Here is a 16,514-nt window from a genome sequence, read left to right as displayed (position 1 = left end):
CCCCTCCACCCCTTACCCCAAGGCCTCCACCCCTTCCTGCCCCCTCTCCTAAGCCTGCTGCACCCTTGCTCCTCCCTACTCCATCCCAGAGCTCCTGCACACTGCGAAAGAGCTGATCGCAGTGGGCAGGAGGCACGGGGAGGGAGGGAGAGGTGCTGATCAGCAGGGCTGCTGGCGGGCAGGAGGTACTGAGGGCGGTGAGGCGGGGGGGGCTGCTGACGTGTTACTGTGGCTCTTTGGCAATGTAAATTGGTAAATTCTGGCTCCTTCTCAGGCTCAGGTTGGCCACCCCTGACTTAGGAGATACAGTGGGGAGGACGGGCAGAGAACGAGAAGGGGGGGGGGAAATGGGTGTGAAAAGGAGGAGGTTGAAACACAAATACAGAGAATGAAAAAAAGGAATAGGAAGGAGAACAGACCAATGAATCAATGAATATGGCCCACACAGTAATTGCGAAAAATGCCATTGCGAAAAATGGAAACATTTTATTCGGAACATTTCAAAATGCTTCATTTGGAGTTTGACTGTTTTTCTCTTTAACCCTTTTTTTAGTCTAAATTGACTCACATTTCAAAATAAAATTTGTATCGGCTCAAAAAAAACAGAGCTTTTGTTTTGAAAAATTTGAAATGGGAAGTTTAGACAATTTCAAAACATTTTTCCCCCCCAATAAGTTTTGACGAATCTGCATTTTTCAGTGAAAAAACAGTTCACCGAAAAATTCCCGACCATCTCTACAAGTCACCTAGTTGTGGGAGACTCGCTTGTCAGGGTTCTTCTGTCCCTTCCATGCAACCCAGAGGGGCAAAGTACCCAGATGAGGTCTGGAGGGAAATGTGAGGATGAGCCCACCAGTCTATCTTAGCATCCCACCAAGAGTCAAACAGAGCCAGAGGCTTTAAGCATAGAGACTATCAAGCAGCTATAATCTCTCCCTGTCCTTTTATAATGTCCACCAACGCACCAGCACAACCCCATTGGTCTAGGCAGATGGTCTGCGAGTATCAGAGAATAAGAGACAGAGGTATGGATGCTGAACTCTTACCAGGAGGAACCAAGTGATGGTTGGGGTTGCAATGTGGGCGGAGGATCTGGAACCGGATCAGAACAGGCTTCTTTGTCCCTCGTATCCCGAAGTCTACAGAGACTAGAATACCAGCGTGGCTGAACCAGAGGCCTGGAAAGAGCATCAACTACAAGACACAAGACCAGGAAATAAACATGTGAAGGAGGGAGGTCCAAAGAGGCCTCCTGGAAGGAACTGGCAGGGGAAGTTGAGGGTGAGGTGGTAATGGAGGGACCTGTGCTGTTGTGATGTTCCTGTGTAGTTCAAATAAGCTTCCTAAAGATCAGTGCTTGACCTGAAGCGTGGCCACGGTTATCTGGTTTGGGAATACAGAGCCTGGCTCTCTCTGATGTTTCCCATAACCCGTGGGCCATAAACATTGAGAGAACAGCCTCATCTGACATGGCTGTGCTCCTGGGTTGATTTGTGTTCTCTTCCCAAGGGTTTGCCCTGTCCCAAAGGCTTCTCAGCAAGGTATATAGACTAGAGAGGGAAGGGAGAGGAGGTCTCCGATGGACCCATCCAGCGTTCACACACACCAGCTGTCTGGCTCTGTTTGCATGCTACCTCAATGCTGTCAGGCCCCAGGAGAGGAGGCAGCTGCTCGGTGCTGACGTTCCTCACGTCGTAGACTCCACTGAACACCGGCACGCCCGTCAGGAACACATCTGGGCTGGGCAGGGTGACTGCAAAGACAAAGCACATGGACGGTCATGTCCCAGCTTAAAGCTCTGTCGGGCCCTGCTGCAGGCTTGCATCACAGATGAAGTGGCAGGCTTGTAGGAGATCCACCTGGCTGCGCGGGGGTCTTGACTCAGCCTGTAAATCTGTAAACACGTGCTTTAGATGAACTGGGGCCTAGATCTGCCAGGGTGGAGACTGGAAGGAAAGGGCATGTTGGGGGGGAGCAATAGGGCCCATGTGAATGGGCTGAACGAACACAGAAATACCTATGTATATATTCAGAAACACCCATGGCCCTGGCATACACCTGCCATCAGAGTACACGGGAGTCTGCCAGGGTCTGGGGTAGAGCACTACAGAGCATCAACTTTCAGGTGCTAACTGCGGAGAGGAAGAGTGGCCTTGTGGTTAAGAGATTGACTTGGTGCTCAGGGTTCTGTTCCCAGCTCCTCCACAGACTCCATGGGCGACCCTTGGGCAAGTCACTTAATCCCTCTCTGCCTCAGTTCCCCCAGTTTAGAACAGGGATAATAACACTTCTGTCCTGTAAGCTCTCTGGGGCAAGGGTGGTCTCTTGCTACATGTCTGTACAGCACCTAGCGCAATGGGACCCCAATCTCCATTGGAAGCCTTAGGCATGACTAATATAAATACATATTAATGACAGGGCCCTCCTCACTGGGAGTTGGGAGGCACTCAGCTTCTCATAGCATGGGACCAGGGCTTGGTAAGAGCATTGGGGTCCTCCAGGATGAAAGGGCAGTATAAAGCAATGGGTTATGATACCAGCGGCCCACCTTAGCACTCGGCTCCTCCAAGGGCTGCAAGGAATGCCTTTTTATTCCTGTTGGCAATGGTATGCAGCATAATCTCCCAGTCCAGCCAATAAACACATTCCCACCCCCAGGTGCCAGCAGGACATATGGTACCTCCAGCTCCCCTCTCACAGAGGAACGAGGACTTTGCAGAGCACGGGCTACTGCTCCAAACCCCTTCTGTGTCGAGGAGGTGCATCTGGACACAGCCCTCCTTGCCCTCGGGGCGACCGAAGGGGGTCCAGTTCTGGAACGAGTCCACAAGGCTCCCATCGACCCAGAGCAAGGAACCCAAGGAGCTGAGCCCAATCCAGACCACACCAGCGCTGCCAGGGAGAAAGACAGAAAGAACCTCTGCTTAATGCAACACAGAACGCAAGGAGTGGCTGGGAAAGGGAGCAGGGCTTGGGGCAGGTGGTGGTGCGGTTAGTGCCTTTGACCCCAGTCAGCAGAGGAAAAGCACCCCACAATCTAACACTGAGGAAAAGGTCAGACATGTCAGAATGGGTGGCCATGGTTCTGTCTCCAGGGGATACCCCAAAAACACAGACCCCACATTTCCTGGAGGCTCCTCTGCACTAGAAATGGCTCCTATTGCAGCCTGCCCTGGTGCGAATGAACTAGTGCGTGCTGTAAAGGCCCGAGCCATCTTGATTTGGGTGCACCACATTCACTCGCAGGGCTCCCCAAAGCCACTGCCGGGTGGCTGGGTCGTTATACCTCGCCCACAATTCCCAGCACAGCTGCCTAGAGGATCCCTGAAGCGTGTGCATAAGGTTTGATTCCCAGGGGTGCTAAGCACCTGCTGCTCCCTCCCAGGGATTTTAAATGGAGTTGTGGGCACTCAGAACTTCCAAAAATCCAGCCCACCATGTCTATGGCTCAGAATGGCTATTGCGCTTGTCCTGTTGCCTGCTTTGAGTGGATCTGTCTTTGTCAGGATCCACACGTGCTTTTTAAAGGTGTGAGCTACATCCAGCTATGTCATCACACAACCACACCCGGACAGCCCGGCGAAAGGCTATTACTGCGGCACACATTGCCTGACATTGCCTCTAGGCCTGGCTCACTGTAATGTACCCAACACTACCTTTGGGCAATGGGGCTAGGGGAGACAAGGAGCTTCCCTGTATTATTGCCATGGTGCCTGAACAAGAATAACTTTTGTAGTAGTGACTTCACCATTGTAATCAGAGCAAAGAGAATGGGGCTGGAACAGGATACGCACCCAGAGAAAGTCTCCTGCAGGAAGCTCTGCACCTCCTGAGTTCTTACAACGGCCAGATCTCCACCGGGGATCCCCTGGCAGAGCCTTCTCGCATCCTGCCAGGTTTCCTTGGCGTCGCTGAGCCAGTAGCAGTTCAGATTCTCTAAATGGATCCGTCCACCTTGAGAGCAACAGGATTCATCTAAAGATTAAGAACAACAGCTGAGAAGGGTCCCCATGCTGCCAGAACTTCCACTGTGAACCTTCCGGGCTCAGCCTGACACAGCACTCGCAGTAGAAGGCGAATCACATTCCAGAGAGCCTAGCACTGCCAGCTCCTCCAGCTGACGTAGCTCAAGGAGATAAGCCCTGGCACAGCCACATAGACTGAGGAAGGTTACCCGCCGCTTTGGTAGTGCGTTCCTGCAGGTCCTTATTCCTCTCTGGAACACTTGGCCGGTGGAGCGTGTCAGGAGGTGGTAACTAACCCTCTTGGGCTTCCTTCCCCAGCACTATGACCTAGTACGTCACCCTCTCTGGTGTAACATACGGCAAGGAGAGATCTGCACCACGGCATGAGCCTCTTCCACGCCCAACAATGCCCCCTCTGCAAAGGCAGCATCAAGGCCTCAAGGAGCATAATGAGGATACCCCCCATAGCAGGAGCTCCCTTCCCTTCAACACCCCATTAGCTCTAGCTGTCCCAGTGCGGAGGTAAAAGGATCAAGAAGGGCCAGCGTTGATAATGCTCTGGCTCTCCCTCTCTGTTTGCACTCCAGAAGCAGATGGAGGCCTGGGATAAAGCTCTTCAGGTGACAAACCTACTTGCCTCATGGAGGAAGCAAAGGAATTGCAAACGGCAGCTCCAGAGGAACTATTCGGTGTGAGACAGGAACAGAAACCCAGAGCCTCACCTTGAGGTGCTGCCATCCAGCTTACCCTCAGGAGAAAACAGAACTGGGAGTAAAAGGACCTTTTTCTGTAAGGGAACTTTTGCAGCACATAAAATCCTGGGTTTAGGAGGAAGGAAAACTAAATGATAGTGAGTGTTACATCGAGTTGACATCTTTCACCCCATAGGATCCTAAAGCACTTTACAGATTTCAGATACAGGAATCACTTCAGCCACCACTGAAATGCAGCCACCTCTGGGGTGGAACATGGCTGCTGCTTAAAAGCACACAGGAGTAACTTAGGCAGGAAAGCTAGAATATCCAATGGAAACTGCCTGGGGAAGGTCATTGCATGAGCAGAAAACTAGGCCAAGACACTGGGGCTTTAAATGGCTCTCTATGGTCAGTATTAGGTTTCATTACAAAAGAACCCTCAAATGTGGGGGCAATGGAAGCAGGCGGTAACCCAAAGGAGAAATCCTGCGTTCAGGGTTGGAGGGAGTGAGCTGCTCTCTCTCTGCCCCCCCACTCCTATTTCTAGCCCGTCTGTGCAATTCCCCCACTTCCTCTGCTGTTTAACTCCTTCTGCTGTTAAGAACCCCAGAACTCATCTCCCATTTGCTGATGTCCCAGCCCAGACTCCAGGCTCTGCATTTTTCATGGCCAAAGCCCAAAGCCTTTTGTTCTCTTGTCCAAAGAGAACGTGTTTAACTTGGAGAGAGCCAGGACAAGCAGGACTGGGGAGAAAATGGAATTTGGTATTTAAAGCGCTGCATCATAAGGGGTAGGAGATGACGAGTGTGTTATTACCCCAGCGTCGGGAACCTAAGCAACGGTTGGCAGGCCTAAGCGCCGGCCTTCTGAGCCCCAACATCCCTCTGTTGAAAACACTTACCAGAGAATAAGAAAAATCCAATCCAATCAATGAGACCGTCACAGTATCCAGCATGGTTGCCCGGGAGCCAGCGAGCGCCCTGTCTGGCATTCCTGGGTCTCCTGGCAACAACCAAAATGCCCCTTCCACAGGAAGTCAGAGAAATCCATTGCCATGGCAACCCTAAACAAAGTTTGATCTGTTCCAGGCCCCCATCAATTCCTCCAGCAAGGGAGGAACCTCTCCTAGCTCCCCCGTCCCGAGGAGTGGCATCCACAGGCTGCTGGCAGCGCTTTGGCTGGGCCGTTCTGATAGACCAAGCCCTCTTGAAAAGTTTGCTACAGTGGGGTGGGGGGGCACTTGGTTTGGATCCCCGCCCCCCCGGTGGTTTCTGCTCCCTGTCTCCCACTCCTCCCTGAAAAAGAGGGGTATGGGATGGAGGGTGACTCGGACGCTTCTGCCTGCACCTATAAGACTAGGATCAAAAAATCCCCTCCCCTGTCTGTTCTCCCAGGCACAGCACCCTTCTCGCCTTCAGGCAAATACAAAAATCACACTCCCACCTGCAACACACCCATTTCCTCCTCCCACACCCACTTTCTGCTCTGCATCTTCACTCATGTTGTCCCTTGCATGTGAAAAGGTCTCCCATCTCGATCTGGGAAGCTGCATGGCCCCATCACCGCACTGCACAAACACCTCATCTACAGTCACAAATTTCTCCCCACAGCAGCCCTGTGAGAGCCCAAGGAGCAGAGAGAGTAAGTGACAGGCCCAAGGTCACACAGGGAATTGGCGGCAGAGCCAGGAACTGAATGCAGGTCTCCTACAGCCCAGTCCACTGATTTAACCACAAGACTATCCTTTCTCTGGGTCCAGAGCCCTCACTCTCCTCTTTCCAATCCCTCCCCAAAGCCTTGTCCCTCAGGAAACCTTTCTGAGCTGGTCTCCTCAGGGTTCAGCTCTCTGTACTCTCCCCTGACTGGACGGTTGCCCTGTACTTGGTCTGGTCTGTGTTGCCTCCTCAAGGCAGAAATGGGGGGTGAAATCCCAGCGCCGCCAAAGTCAACGGCAAAAGTTCCATTGACGCCAGCAGGGCCAGGATTTCACTCTATGTCTTTTCCGTGCATCTGCAGCACTATATAAATAATGCACCTGCAGGGCGCAGGGCATGGTCCCTCCTGCCCCATTCTCCAGGGGAGCGCTCTTCAAAACCCAGCCCCCCCAACCCCACACAAACAGTCCGGACATCAGGAGGTTCCATGCAGCTGGGGTGCAGGGGGAGGACAGAAGAGTCCAGGTCAGTCTTTACTGCAGGTCTTGCAGCCACCAGGGATGCCCCAGTTGATAGATTGCTACGTTGGGCTCGCTCAGCCTAGTGCTGACGCTATATGTGTGTTCACGTCTCCTGGTGCGATGCTGAGTCTTTTCATTCCCATTGCCCCACACCAGCTCTGGGAGCACAAAGCCAGCTCCCTGGGGTAGGATAGCAGCACTGACTGCCCCAACGCCACAGGCTCAGCTGCTCCTGGCCTGGGAACATGGCACAGGCCCCCAGCCCCCCAGACAAGATAGAGCAACCTGTGGACCTGCCTCCCCTGCCTCACTCCAGACACACACTCAGCACAGCTCTCTTGCCCCATACCAGGCATAAGGACAAAGCATTATCTTCCAGGGCAGGCTTCCCTCACCTCATACGGGCTATAGGGACTGCGCAGCGTCTCCCCTGGCCCCATCCCTACACCCCTGGGCATGGAGAGTCAGCTCAGCTTGCTTCCTAGAGGAATGGTGCGCCAGTTCCCCCCTGGGCACACTACACGCCTGGGACATCTCCCAGGACTCTCTGGGGTGACAAAGCCTGGGGAGAGGGAATCCAGCCAGAGCTGTATTAACACAGCAAGTAGGTCACAGTGGCAGTGAACACCCCAAACTCTACACTCCTAGGGCCAGGTAGTGGCATGTTGGGGGGCAGGGAAAGGTTCGGAGGTTTGAGCTTCTGTTGCTGAGATGGAGGACCAGCTGCAGCCCTGGTGTAAGCAGATGCAGCTTCCCACGGACGTTGATGGGAGCTGCGTCTGCTTATGCCAGGGCTGAATTTGGCCCTAGTCTGCCTCCAGAGAAAGACGTCCTGATGGGTCCTGGGCAGGACACAACAGGAGCTGCAGCCACTGTGCAACTAGCTCTAGCCACCTGGGTTTCACTCCACACACATGACCAAGCCTGTCCTCTCTGTTTCCTTCCGCTCCGGGAAGGACCTGCTGGGATAAGGTGACTAGATACTCCGTTTCCTCAAGCCTCACTAACCTTCTGCCCCAGGGGCCTGGCATCGGCATCCGCCATGGAGCTGCCGTCACAAGAATACAAAAGCAAACACACACGTGCTGGCTAAGTTCCCTCTAAGCTGCGCAGCCTCGCAGCTCTCTATTAAGCCCCTTGCAGGGTCTCAGGGCTGCGGCGGGGAGAGACACCTCTCCCCCAGTGCGGACCTGCCCTGGACTTGCCGCCATTGGGGAAGAGGAGTCCCTCTCCCGGCCTGGCCCAGGCCCACCGGAGCTGCCGGGGAGAGGAGCCCCTCCCTCGGCACAGCTCAGCCCCACCGGAGCTGCGGCTGGGGATAGGCGCCTCTTCTCCGGCCCTGAGCTGCTGCACTGAGAGAGGGCTGGGGGCGGCGGGGTGGGGGGTCCTCACTCCCCACCACAGCCCCACCACAACCTGTACCCCCAAACCGCTCATCCCTGGCCCCACCCCAGAGCCCACACCCCTCATACCCCAAACCTCTGCCCCAGCCCTGAGCCCCCTCCCGCACTCCGCATCCCTCATTCTTGGCCCCACCCCAGAGCCTGCACCCCTAGCCAGAGCCCTCATCCCCCACACCCCAACCCTCTGCCCCAGCTCTGAGCCCCCTCCCACACTCCAAACCCCTCGGCCCCACCCCCACCACATGAATTTTGTTATGTGCACCAATATGAAGGTGTTGTGTCGCACATCACCTCCATATTGGTGCACATAACAAAATTCATTCCGCACATGGACATAAACAATTAGAGGGAACACTGGGAACTTGTCTTGCAAAGCACACAGAGCCAGAGAGCCCAGGGCACCTGAGCATTCAGCATGTCCTGTCCCAGGGACACTACAATGGGATGATCTAGTAGTAAATGTGAAGTACATTGGCCAGGTATATCAATTATCTATACAATGGGCTTGCACCAATGGCTTGCTCCATAGTCCTAACCTATGCCGCTGGGCATGACCAAGAACCTAGAGAATGCCCATAGCCTAGTGCCAAAGGCATGGCCAGAAGCCCATCACCAAGGCAAGAGCCCAGTGCAGTATCGACAACTGATTGCATAGAGCTGCTCTCCCAGTGGGAAGAGTTACTGCAAACCAGAAAGAAGAGGGGTCAGTGCTCAACCATTACGAGGAAGACGCAGGCAAGAAAGAGGTGCTCAGAGCCTTCCATGGCTTCGGCTGCATAGCCAGATATTTGCCAGCTACTACTGAGCTGTTGCGAACCAAGAGCTTAGAGCATTTCAAAAAGAGAGTAGGTGGAAGATTAAGAAGCCACCTGCAATTGTACAAGCTGAAGACTCCGATCTCATAGGCTATCCCCCTTTGCAAAAGTAATGCACAATGAAGTGCATTGTTAAGGGTTCCTCTCTTCCTCTGAAGCACCCAGCATTGGCCACTCTTGAAGAGAGGATATTGGAGTCACTGAATTATCGGTCTGCTCCCCGAGGGCTGAGAGCGGACACCATATGGGCATCACCTTCTGCAATTCCACAGAGACCCTATTGTCTCACCCTGGCTGCTCATGCTGCCTCTTACAGGCTGCACGCGCAAGATGTCCTCAGTCACTCTGGTTTTACGGAGAAGGAGAACACAAGGGGCTGAGGTCCAAGACGCTGCAGGGCAGAACTCGACTACAGGAGACCACATGGCAAAGTCAATCCAAGCTCTCGCGTTCTCCTTTCCGTTTGCTCCGTTTGCTTCAACATGAACCAACATTTAAGCTTAAACATGCCAGGTGCCTCTGCCCAGATGCCCCTTGAGAGCTGCTGAGCATACCAGAGTCACCACTGCGCTCTGCTGCGAACCCAGCCGAGCAGCAATAGACCCTGCACAACAGAGATTCTGCCCCAGCAGGGAAGTGCTGTCCTCTCACCTCCCCACCACTCACCGCTGGGGACCTTTGCCCTACTCACTCACCACAGACAAGGCCCCAGGTACCAGCAGTCCCTCTGTCCAGCAGGAGGAGGAGCAGCCAGCCTAGCTGCAAGCCCTGGCTCAGCATCACCCCTGCCATGCAGCTCCGCAGGGTACCACAGTCTCCGAGAGAAGGATCCACACAAGGGCCATGGAAATGACCTGTCTGTCTAGGGTTTCCTACTAGGCCCATCACAGTGGCATCTGGGCTAAGGCAATGCTGAGCTGCATTCTCTCTCTCTGTGTGAGAATTACCCCTTCGATGTCCCTCTGAGCCTCTTCTCACTCTGTCTGTGTCCCCGGTGCTGTAAGCTCTCTCCCCTCACTGACTTTGCTGTCTTCTGCAGTACGTTGATCGCTTTTATAGGGCTTTACTCGGCAGCTATTTTTTTAAACCCTTTCTTTGTGGCTGCTACAAGTCTCCCTGGATACGCAGCTGTGGCCCTCCCTTCTCTAAAGGTCTGCGTGGCGGGAGCTTTCCTCACACAGACAGGCAGCTGGTTTTAACCTGATCCTCTTCCTACCCCCCTCTCCCTGTACAGCAATGCCCACCAGGTCGCCTCCACTGCTTCCCTGACTCACTGAGACCAGGGCACTCCCTCAGCCATTCCTCTCTGCTCCCTGGGATCACAGCACCCCTCTCCAAGCTGTCTCTGTCTGCCTCCTGCACCTGTTGCTCAGAGCACAGCACCCCTGGGCCTCCAGGATGCACCTGGCATTTCCCCATCTCCTTAGACTGACCCTCCTTCACAGGCTGCCCTGCCACGCCTCCTCCAGACTATGCTGTCCTGGCCCTGCTTTTATGCCCTCCCCAGGCTGCCCTGCGGGGCCTTGTGCTGCTGCTGTTGTCTTCTCCTTTTTGTAGTGCGCGACCTGGGGCAGAAGGGAAGGGAGCAGGAAGGACAGAGTCACAACCTGCTATTCTTCCTCCAATACCCAGCACTGCCACATGCCATGGAAGTTCCCCGACCAGTTCCCCATCTCAGGGGGGGAAAAAACCAACACCGATCCCAAATAAACGCCTTGCAATAGCTCACCCACAGTCTCTTGTCCACTTGGCATCTTCATCCTCCAGAGGACGGAGAGGTCAGTGCCCTGCTGGGTGTGGATCCCGATGTTGATGCTCTCTCCTCTCCCCACTGCCCTGGGGCACTCGATGCCCACCGGCCCCACAGGCAGGATCACACTGACCGCAGCTCTATGTAGCAGGGACCTCTCCCCAACCTGAGCCCTGACTGTCACCACATAGATGCCAGGGAGGGCATACGTATGCTGAGCTCTCGGGCTGCTGCTGGAGAACTGCTCCCCTCCGTCTCCAAAGTCCCAGGTGTACAGGGTCCCAGGCAGCGGGGTCTCAGCGGTGAATTCAATCACCTCATGGAGACTGTAATGGGTCCGAGCAGAGAACGAGAGGCTCACCTGACAGAGGGGAAAGAGGGAATCAGACGCAGAACTACATGGGTATTGATAACAATCACATCTCCGATCCCCATCCCCCAGCATGCCATGGGAGAGCCCTTTTCCATCTCTCTCACTCCCACAGCCTCTCTGCCCCACACTGGATGGGGCCTGTCTCCAACCCCTCTCTGTCAGGTGGGGGCTCCATCCAACACCCTAAACCCCCATCTGGAGCTCCCACTAGCCACCTTTCCTTCTACTCTCGGAGAGTAGAAGGTGCCATAAGCCCACCTCCAGCAAGCACATGCTCCAGCTGAAAACCTCTCCCAGTGCCAGTTGTCGCAGAGCAGCAGCCTGTCCCCACTGGCTGGGGAGGAGAAATACTTCACACTCCGGGTCTGTCTACCCAACAAAAGCTGCACATGGGCTAGCCTACCAAAGCTAGCTTGGGTAACAAAAGCAGGGAAGTCAGCGCAGCTCAGGTCCAGTGCAGGTCAGACACGCCTGGCACAGACCCTGGGTACGTCCTCAGCTCCCAAGCCTGCGCCACACTATCTTCACTGCTGTTGGTACCTGAGCCGGCTGGATTCAAGCTAGCTCAGGCAGACCAGCCCCCACACCGCTTTTGCTGGGTAGATATACCCTCGGACGAGACACGGTCCTAACTCATGGTGCGATTACCTGGACGGGGTACACGGCATGGACAACCGTTCTATTGCACGCTTGGCTCGGGATTTCATTGGAGCACACTTTCCCACAGTCCACGGGCCCTCTGCTGCCTAGTGACCCACACAGGCAGCGGTCCTCCAAGTCCAGGCCATAATGGGTGTGCGCCTTTTGAGAGCAGAGCGCGTGGCAAGAGGCCTGACTCTGCGTGCCAGGGTGGAGGTAGGAGTAGAGCAGGACTGTCTCTCTCCTGGTCTCTGGGTCCTTCACACAGGAGATAAAATCAGTGGCTGAAAGGGAAACCGAGCTAGGTGAACCCTTGGCTGGGCTGTTATTAGCGAAGGTGTAGAGAGCTCAACACGGCGAGGAGCTCAGATCACACAAAGAAATTTGAGCCCAAATGCAAACCCTACACAGAGGCGCTAACCAAAACTGCAAAGGCGAGCTAATTGCAAAGATTTTGCTGGAAACCGATCCCTGGTTCTGCACTGCCTGGAACTTTGGGTCACCCTTTACACCTGCTCAGAGTGGGGGTGAATTGCTCCCACTTGGCGAACTTGGCTTTAGTGGCCTTTTGCACCTAGTATCCGCTCCCTGGCACAGATGTAAAGAACACCACGAAGTGCCAGCACTGGTGAATCAGGCCTGCTGCCATTCCCTTGAACTCCATATAGGCCCATTCCAAACCCTGGCCACCCCTGGACTCCAGGAGGTTAGAATTCCTGGTGAGGGGTTGGATCCTGCAGCTCAGGGCCATCTCTTTTGCAAACCACTGGGTCCCCTCCTTTCAAACTTCCTCTAAAAGTTCCTTTCTGGGTTGAAATGTCTCACGCTTCCTTTTATTCCAAAAGTGATTTTTCTTTTAAAGTTTCAGCAAACTCTGGTGAGCTGTTCTTTAGTTTACATCACACTGGCCATGGACTTGCTGCCCCCTTTGGCAGGTTTGGGAAAATCAGCTCGCCTCTTAGGCATAACTCTGCAACTGCACAGGGCCTTTGATGTGTTAGTCTCCGAATTCCCTCTCGCCCCTTTCCTGTTGACATTCATAGACCCTGTCAAAGGGTGAAATCCTGGCTCCACAGCAAAACTCTTGGTGATGTAGGAGGAGCCAGGACTTTGCCCTACATTTATAATAAGCCATCCCTCATCACACAATGCTTTGCACATGGAGTTGGCTTCCAGCAGCTAGGCTATCTGGGACCTTACGTGACCTCCTTCTGGGTCACCTCTTCTTTCTTTAACCCTGAAGCAGTTTTTTTGTCTGACTCTTCTTACTCTCACCCAGTTTCTCTATCCCATCTAGATCCTCCTGGTCTGACCCAGCTTTCCCTGTGGATTCTCTCCCCTTCATCCTCCCTGTTACTCTTCTCCAGCTCCCCTCTTGGTCTCAATCAGCAGTATCCTGTGTCTGCATCAGTCCCCCAGGCCAGCTTGCTGAGCCACGCCCTACGGTGTTTTGCTCTGTGATTTTGCTTTGCCGCACAGTCTGGATATCTGTGCTTGGCTGATGGAGGGGTGGTCGCTATGGGAAGGGGCATCCTGACCTCACAAGGGGAAAACTCCCAGAGTCTTTCCAAAAGGGGAACAGAACAGAGACAGACGAAGCGTCCCTAGAGCTGGACTGCTGAGAGCCAGAGAGGCTGCACGCTTTGGCAGCCTGTGAGTTACACAGCTCTCGGTTTTCTCAGGTGCAGCCAGAGAGTCCAGAGATACAAAGGAGGTGCTGGACGAAGGCAGTTCCCTCACTACCACTGAGCACCAGAGGGGACAGTCAAAACACTGTTTAGCTGAGGAATTCCTCCACCCCCCTACATATTCATAACACATGCTTGGGATGCTCTGTCGGACTCGCATGGGCTGGGGTTGTGGGGGGGCAGACACCTCGCAGATTTGTTCCATGCTTGGAATTCCATCCCGCATCTGAGATCTTCCTCCCCGCCCAGCCCAGCCTCTCCATCGGCGCAGGGGGTGCCATGGTGGTGGTGGGGCCGCTCACCACAGGTCAGAGCTGAGAAATCCGCCCTCAGTAGCCCGATGCTGCCGGAGGCTGCTGGCTGGAAGCAATGGGGCAGCTCCGCGTCGCGCACGAGCGCCGGGCCCTTCTCTCGCACCCAGGCCCCGAGCCAGCGCAAGGCGCAGCTACACACGAGGCTGTTAGAGACGAGCTTGCTGTGGGAGGAGAGGGGAGGGCAGTGAGGAGGGAGGTCGGGGACCTCGAAACACTTCCCTCTGTTTGTGCAGAGAGCCCCACCCCCAAAATGGGAGAAATAAGCTCATGATACCAAAATGGGGGTGGGGGGAGGGTCAGAGGGATACAGGGATGGAGAGAGGAGGGACAGGGACAAATGCATGCAAGGCAGGGTGACAGAAGAAACGGAGACAGGTAGAGAGAGGTCTGAGGGAAGGCACATAACCGTACAGCGACTGCAGTCTGCCCAGGTGGCGGAAGGCTCCTTCCTCTATGGTGCGGATACAGTTGTAGCTCAAATCCCTGCCAAGGAGAGACCAGAGAGGAGACCCGGGTGAGGAAGGAGAGACAGCTCTGGGCCCAGATGCACCCTCAGGAGGGAGCAGCTGCCGCTGGGGGATGGTGCTGGAAAGCTCGGGGCTAGCACGCAGCGGGCAATGGGCTGCTGCAGAGTTCAAAAGAAGCACGGCTCCTGGATACTGTCACCCCCACCATAGCCAACAAGCTTTAGGAGGGGCTCCCCCATGCCCAGCTGCAGATGCTGGTAGCATCAGCCTCGTGGGCTGTCGAGCCTCTGGGCTGAGAACATTGCCAGTGGCCCTTTCTTGCCACCAAATATCAGATTGTGAACTGAGTGATGCAAGCCGAAGGGGAAGGGGTTGGGCCTCTGGCTAGGGAGTTACTTACAGCACCTGGAGGCTGGGGTATCCAGCAAGCTCCTCTGCTCGGACTTTGCTCAGGTGGTTGTGGGACAGGTCCCTGCATTGAAAGCAAAGAGTTATTTGTACCCAGCATAGGCTCTTGCACTGCTCCATAGCGACGACTGGCTTTACGAAACGTTCACAGGGAAACCCCGAACCACATGCCCCTCACCAAAGAGGCCACACGCTCTAATAGCTTAAGTGCCGGATGGGGGGGTTGGGAGGCTGGAGGAAGCTGATCACTGCTCTGCCACTGACTTGCCATGAGGCCTTGGGCAGGTCGTTTAATTTGACTGTGCCTCCGTTTTCTGACAGGGGATTGAGAAACCTGCCCTGGGTTCTCTGCAACCACCACATGGATACGAGGGGGCTGGGACGCCTGCTCTGGTTCTCCAGGACTCTGAGCCTGCGTTTTAATCCGATCCAGAAGCCACCCCATGAAGGGAACCTCAGGAATGTGCTTAACTATCCTCCACGCATGTTTCCCCCAGAAGCCGCTGTCTAAGTGCTTCTGCCGTGAGATCTCAGGCTCTGCCAGGTTCCTCACTGGTATGTTGGGCAGGGGCAGCAAGGGGTGGGGGTTGCTTATCGTGCCGTAGCTGGATGTTTTAATAAAGTCAACATTCCTTTGCCGCAAACATCCACCCCCTGCTGCTGGGAGACTCTTCCCTCAGAATCCACAAGGAGAACGTGGGGGGTGGGGGGAAGCCATGGTTACATTGGGGGGAAATTAAAGCTCCTCACCCTTCAATCATCAGGCCCCAGGTACTTGCAGTGGCTGCAAAAGGGACCTCCAGGGTCTCTCTCTCTGGGGGTCCCTGCAGTGGAACCAATCAGGTTCCACTGGGAGGAGGCAGGGGTCTGTGCCAGCATGTTATTGGGCTTGTACTGGAGCATGCAGACTAGCAATATTCAGACCTGGGTCTCCAACAGACCCTAGTCCAGGGGGGAAGATCTGAGCTATTGGTCTGGCCCTTTATAAGGAGGAGCTGTTTGCAATCTGGCTTCAGACATCAAATCCCCCCACCCTGCACTTTGGGGGCGCGTGGATCTAGGGTTTTGGATGCCCCCCCTTGGTTATAGGCTGCACTGGAGGGAGTTTTAATGGGAAACCCCTTGAGGCAAGAGGGGAGCTCACATTAGAAGGTCATTCGGTGAAGTAAGGCCAACTTGACTGGGTGGAGAGGAACCCTCTGGCAGGACCATCTCCATGCCAAGGCATTGCAGGCCTGCCCAGCCACCATCTTCAGGGTGATGGTAACCAGGGCTGCCCAGGTGACCAGCCCCAAGTCTACTGCAGCCAGCAGGGATACGAACAGCCTGTTCCGTTGTCCCAGGAGACAGCTTTGTGCCTGCAAACTGTGGGTGATCAGGCCTCACTGCCATGGTGATTGATGGGAACAAGGAGATAAATATTGATTTATGGGTTTCATCCAGCCACGTTGACACAGCCTGAGGTGCCAATGCGTCTGGAGGGCCATTGGCTGGAGCTCCTTAGGGACGCTTGCCACAGAACCATCTCTTCTGACAGGGCCCCCCAGAGGCCCATACCTTCTCCATGGTAGCCCTTTTCTAAACCAACCCCTCCCTTCCCTTCAGCCACTGGAGGCAGGAAGTGCCAGACCCTGGTAAGAAATAAAGAAAGGCTCCAGCCTTCTGTAGCACCTGTGCATCAGGACATGTTACGGAAGGCTCACAACCCCTCCTGGGGAGCTATATAACATTCAGGGAAACTGAGGCACAGCACAGTTATGTGGCGTGCCTGAAGCGAGGCAGTGGCTGAGTCAAGAATAGAACCCAGCTCTCTTGTCCAGC

The 16,514-nt window shown here is 54.7% G+C and overlaps 1 protein-coding gene across 1 annotated transcript in view; it reads right to left on the bottom strand.

The window, feature by feature from the left end:
• LOC141999088 (polycystin-1-like) overlaps window positions 1–12,064 on the bottom strand; it is a 53,952-nt gene extending 41,888 nt beyond the window's left edge. Inside the window, exons 1-6 of the mRNA XM_074972234.1 lie at window positions 11,826–12,064; window positions 10,784–11,165; window positions 3,795–3,975; window positions 2,681–2,892; window positions 1,635–1,753; window positions 1,047–1,194 (exon numbers count right to left, since the gene is read on the bottom strand). Coding sequence (XP_074828335.1) covers window positions 1,047–1,194; window positions 1,635–1,753; window positions 2,681–2,892; window positions 3,795–3,975; window positions 10,784–10,814 — 691 coding nt within the window. The 5' untranslated portion in view covers window positions 10,815–11,165; window positions 11,826–12,064. The remainder of the gene's footprint in view (window positions 1–1,046; window positions 1,195–1,634; window positions 1,754–2,680; window positions 2,893–3,794; window positions 3,976–10,783; window positions 11,166–11,825) is intronic.
• Between the last annotated feature and the right edge of the window lie 4,450 nt (window positions 12,065–16,514).

Source organism: Natator depressus, chromosome 14, assembly GCF_965152275.1.
Source record: "Natator depressus isolate rNatDep1 chromosome 14, rNatDep2.hap1, whole genome shotgun sequence".
NCBI classification, from domain to species: Eukaryota; Metazoa; Chordata; order Testudines; family Cheloniidae; genus Natator; species Natator depressus.
This window is presented reverse-complemented; position numbering and strand designations above follow the sequence as displayed.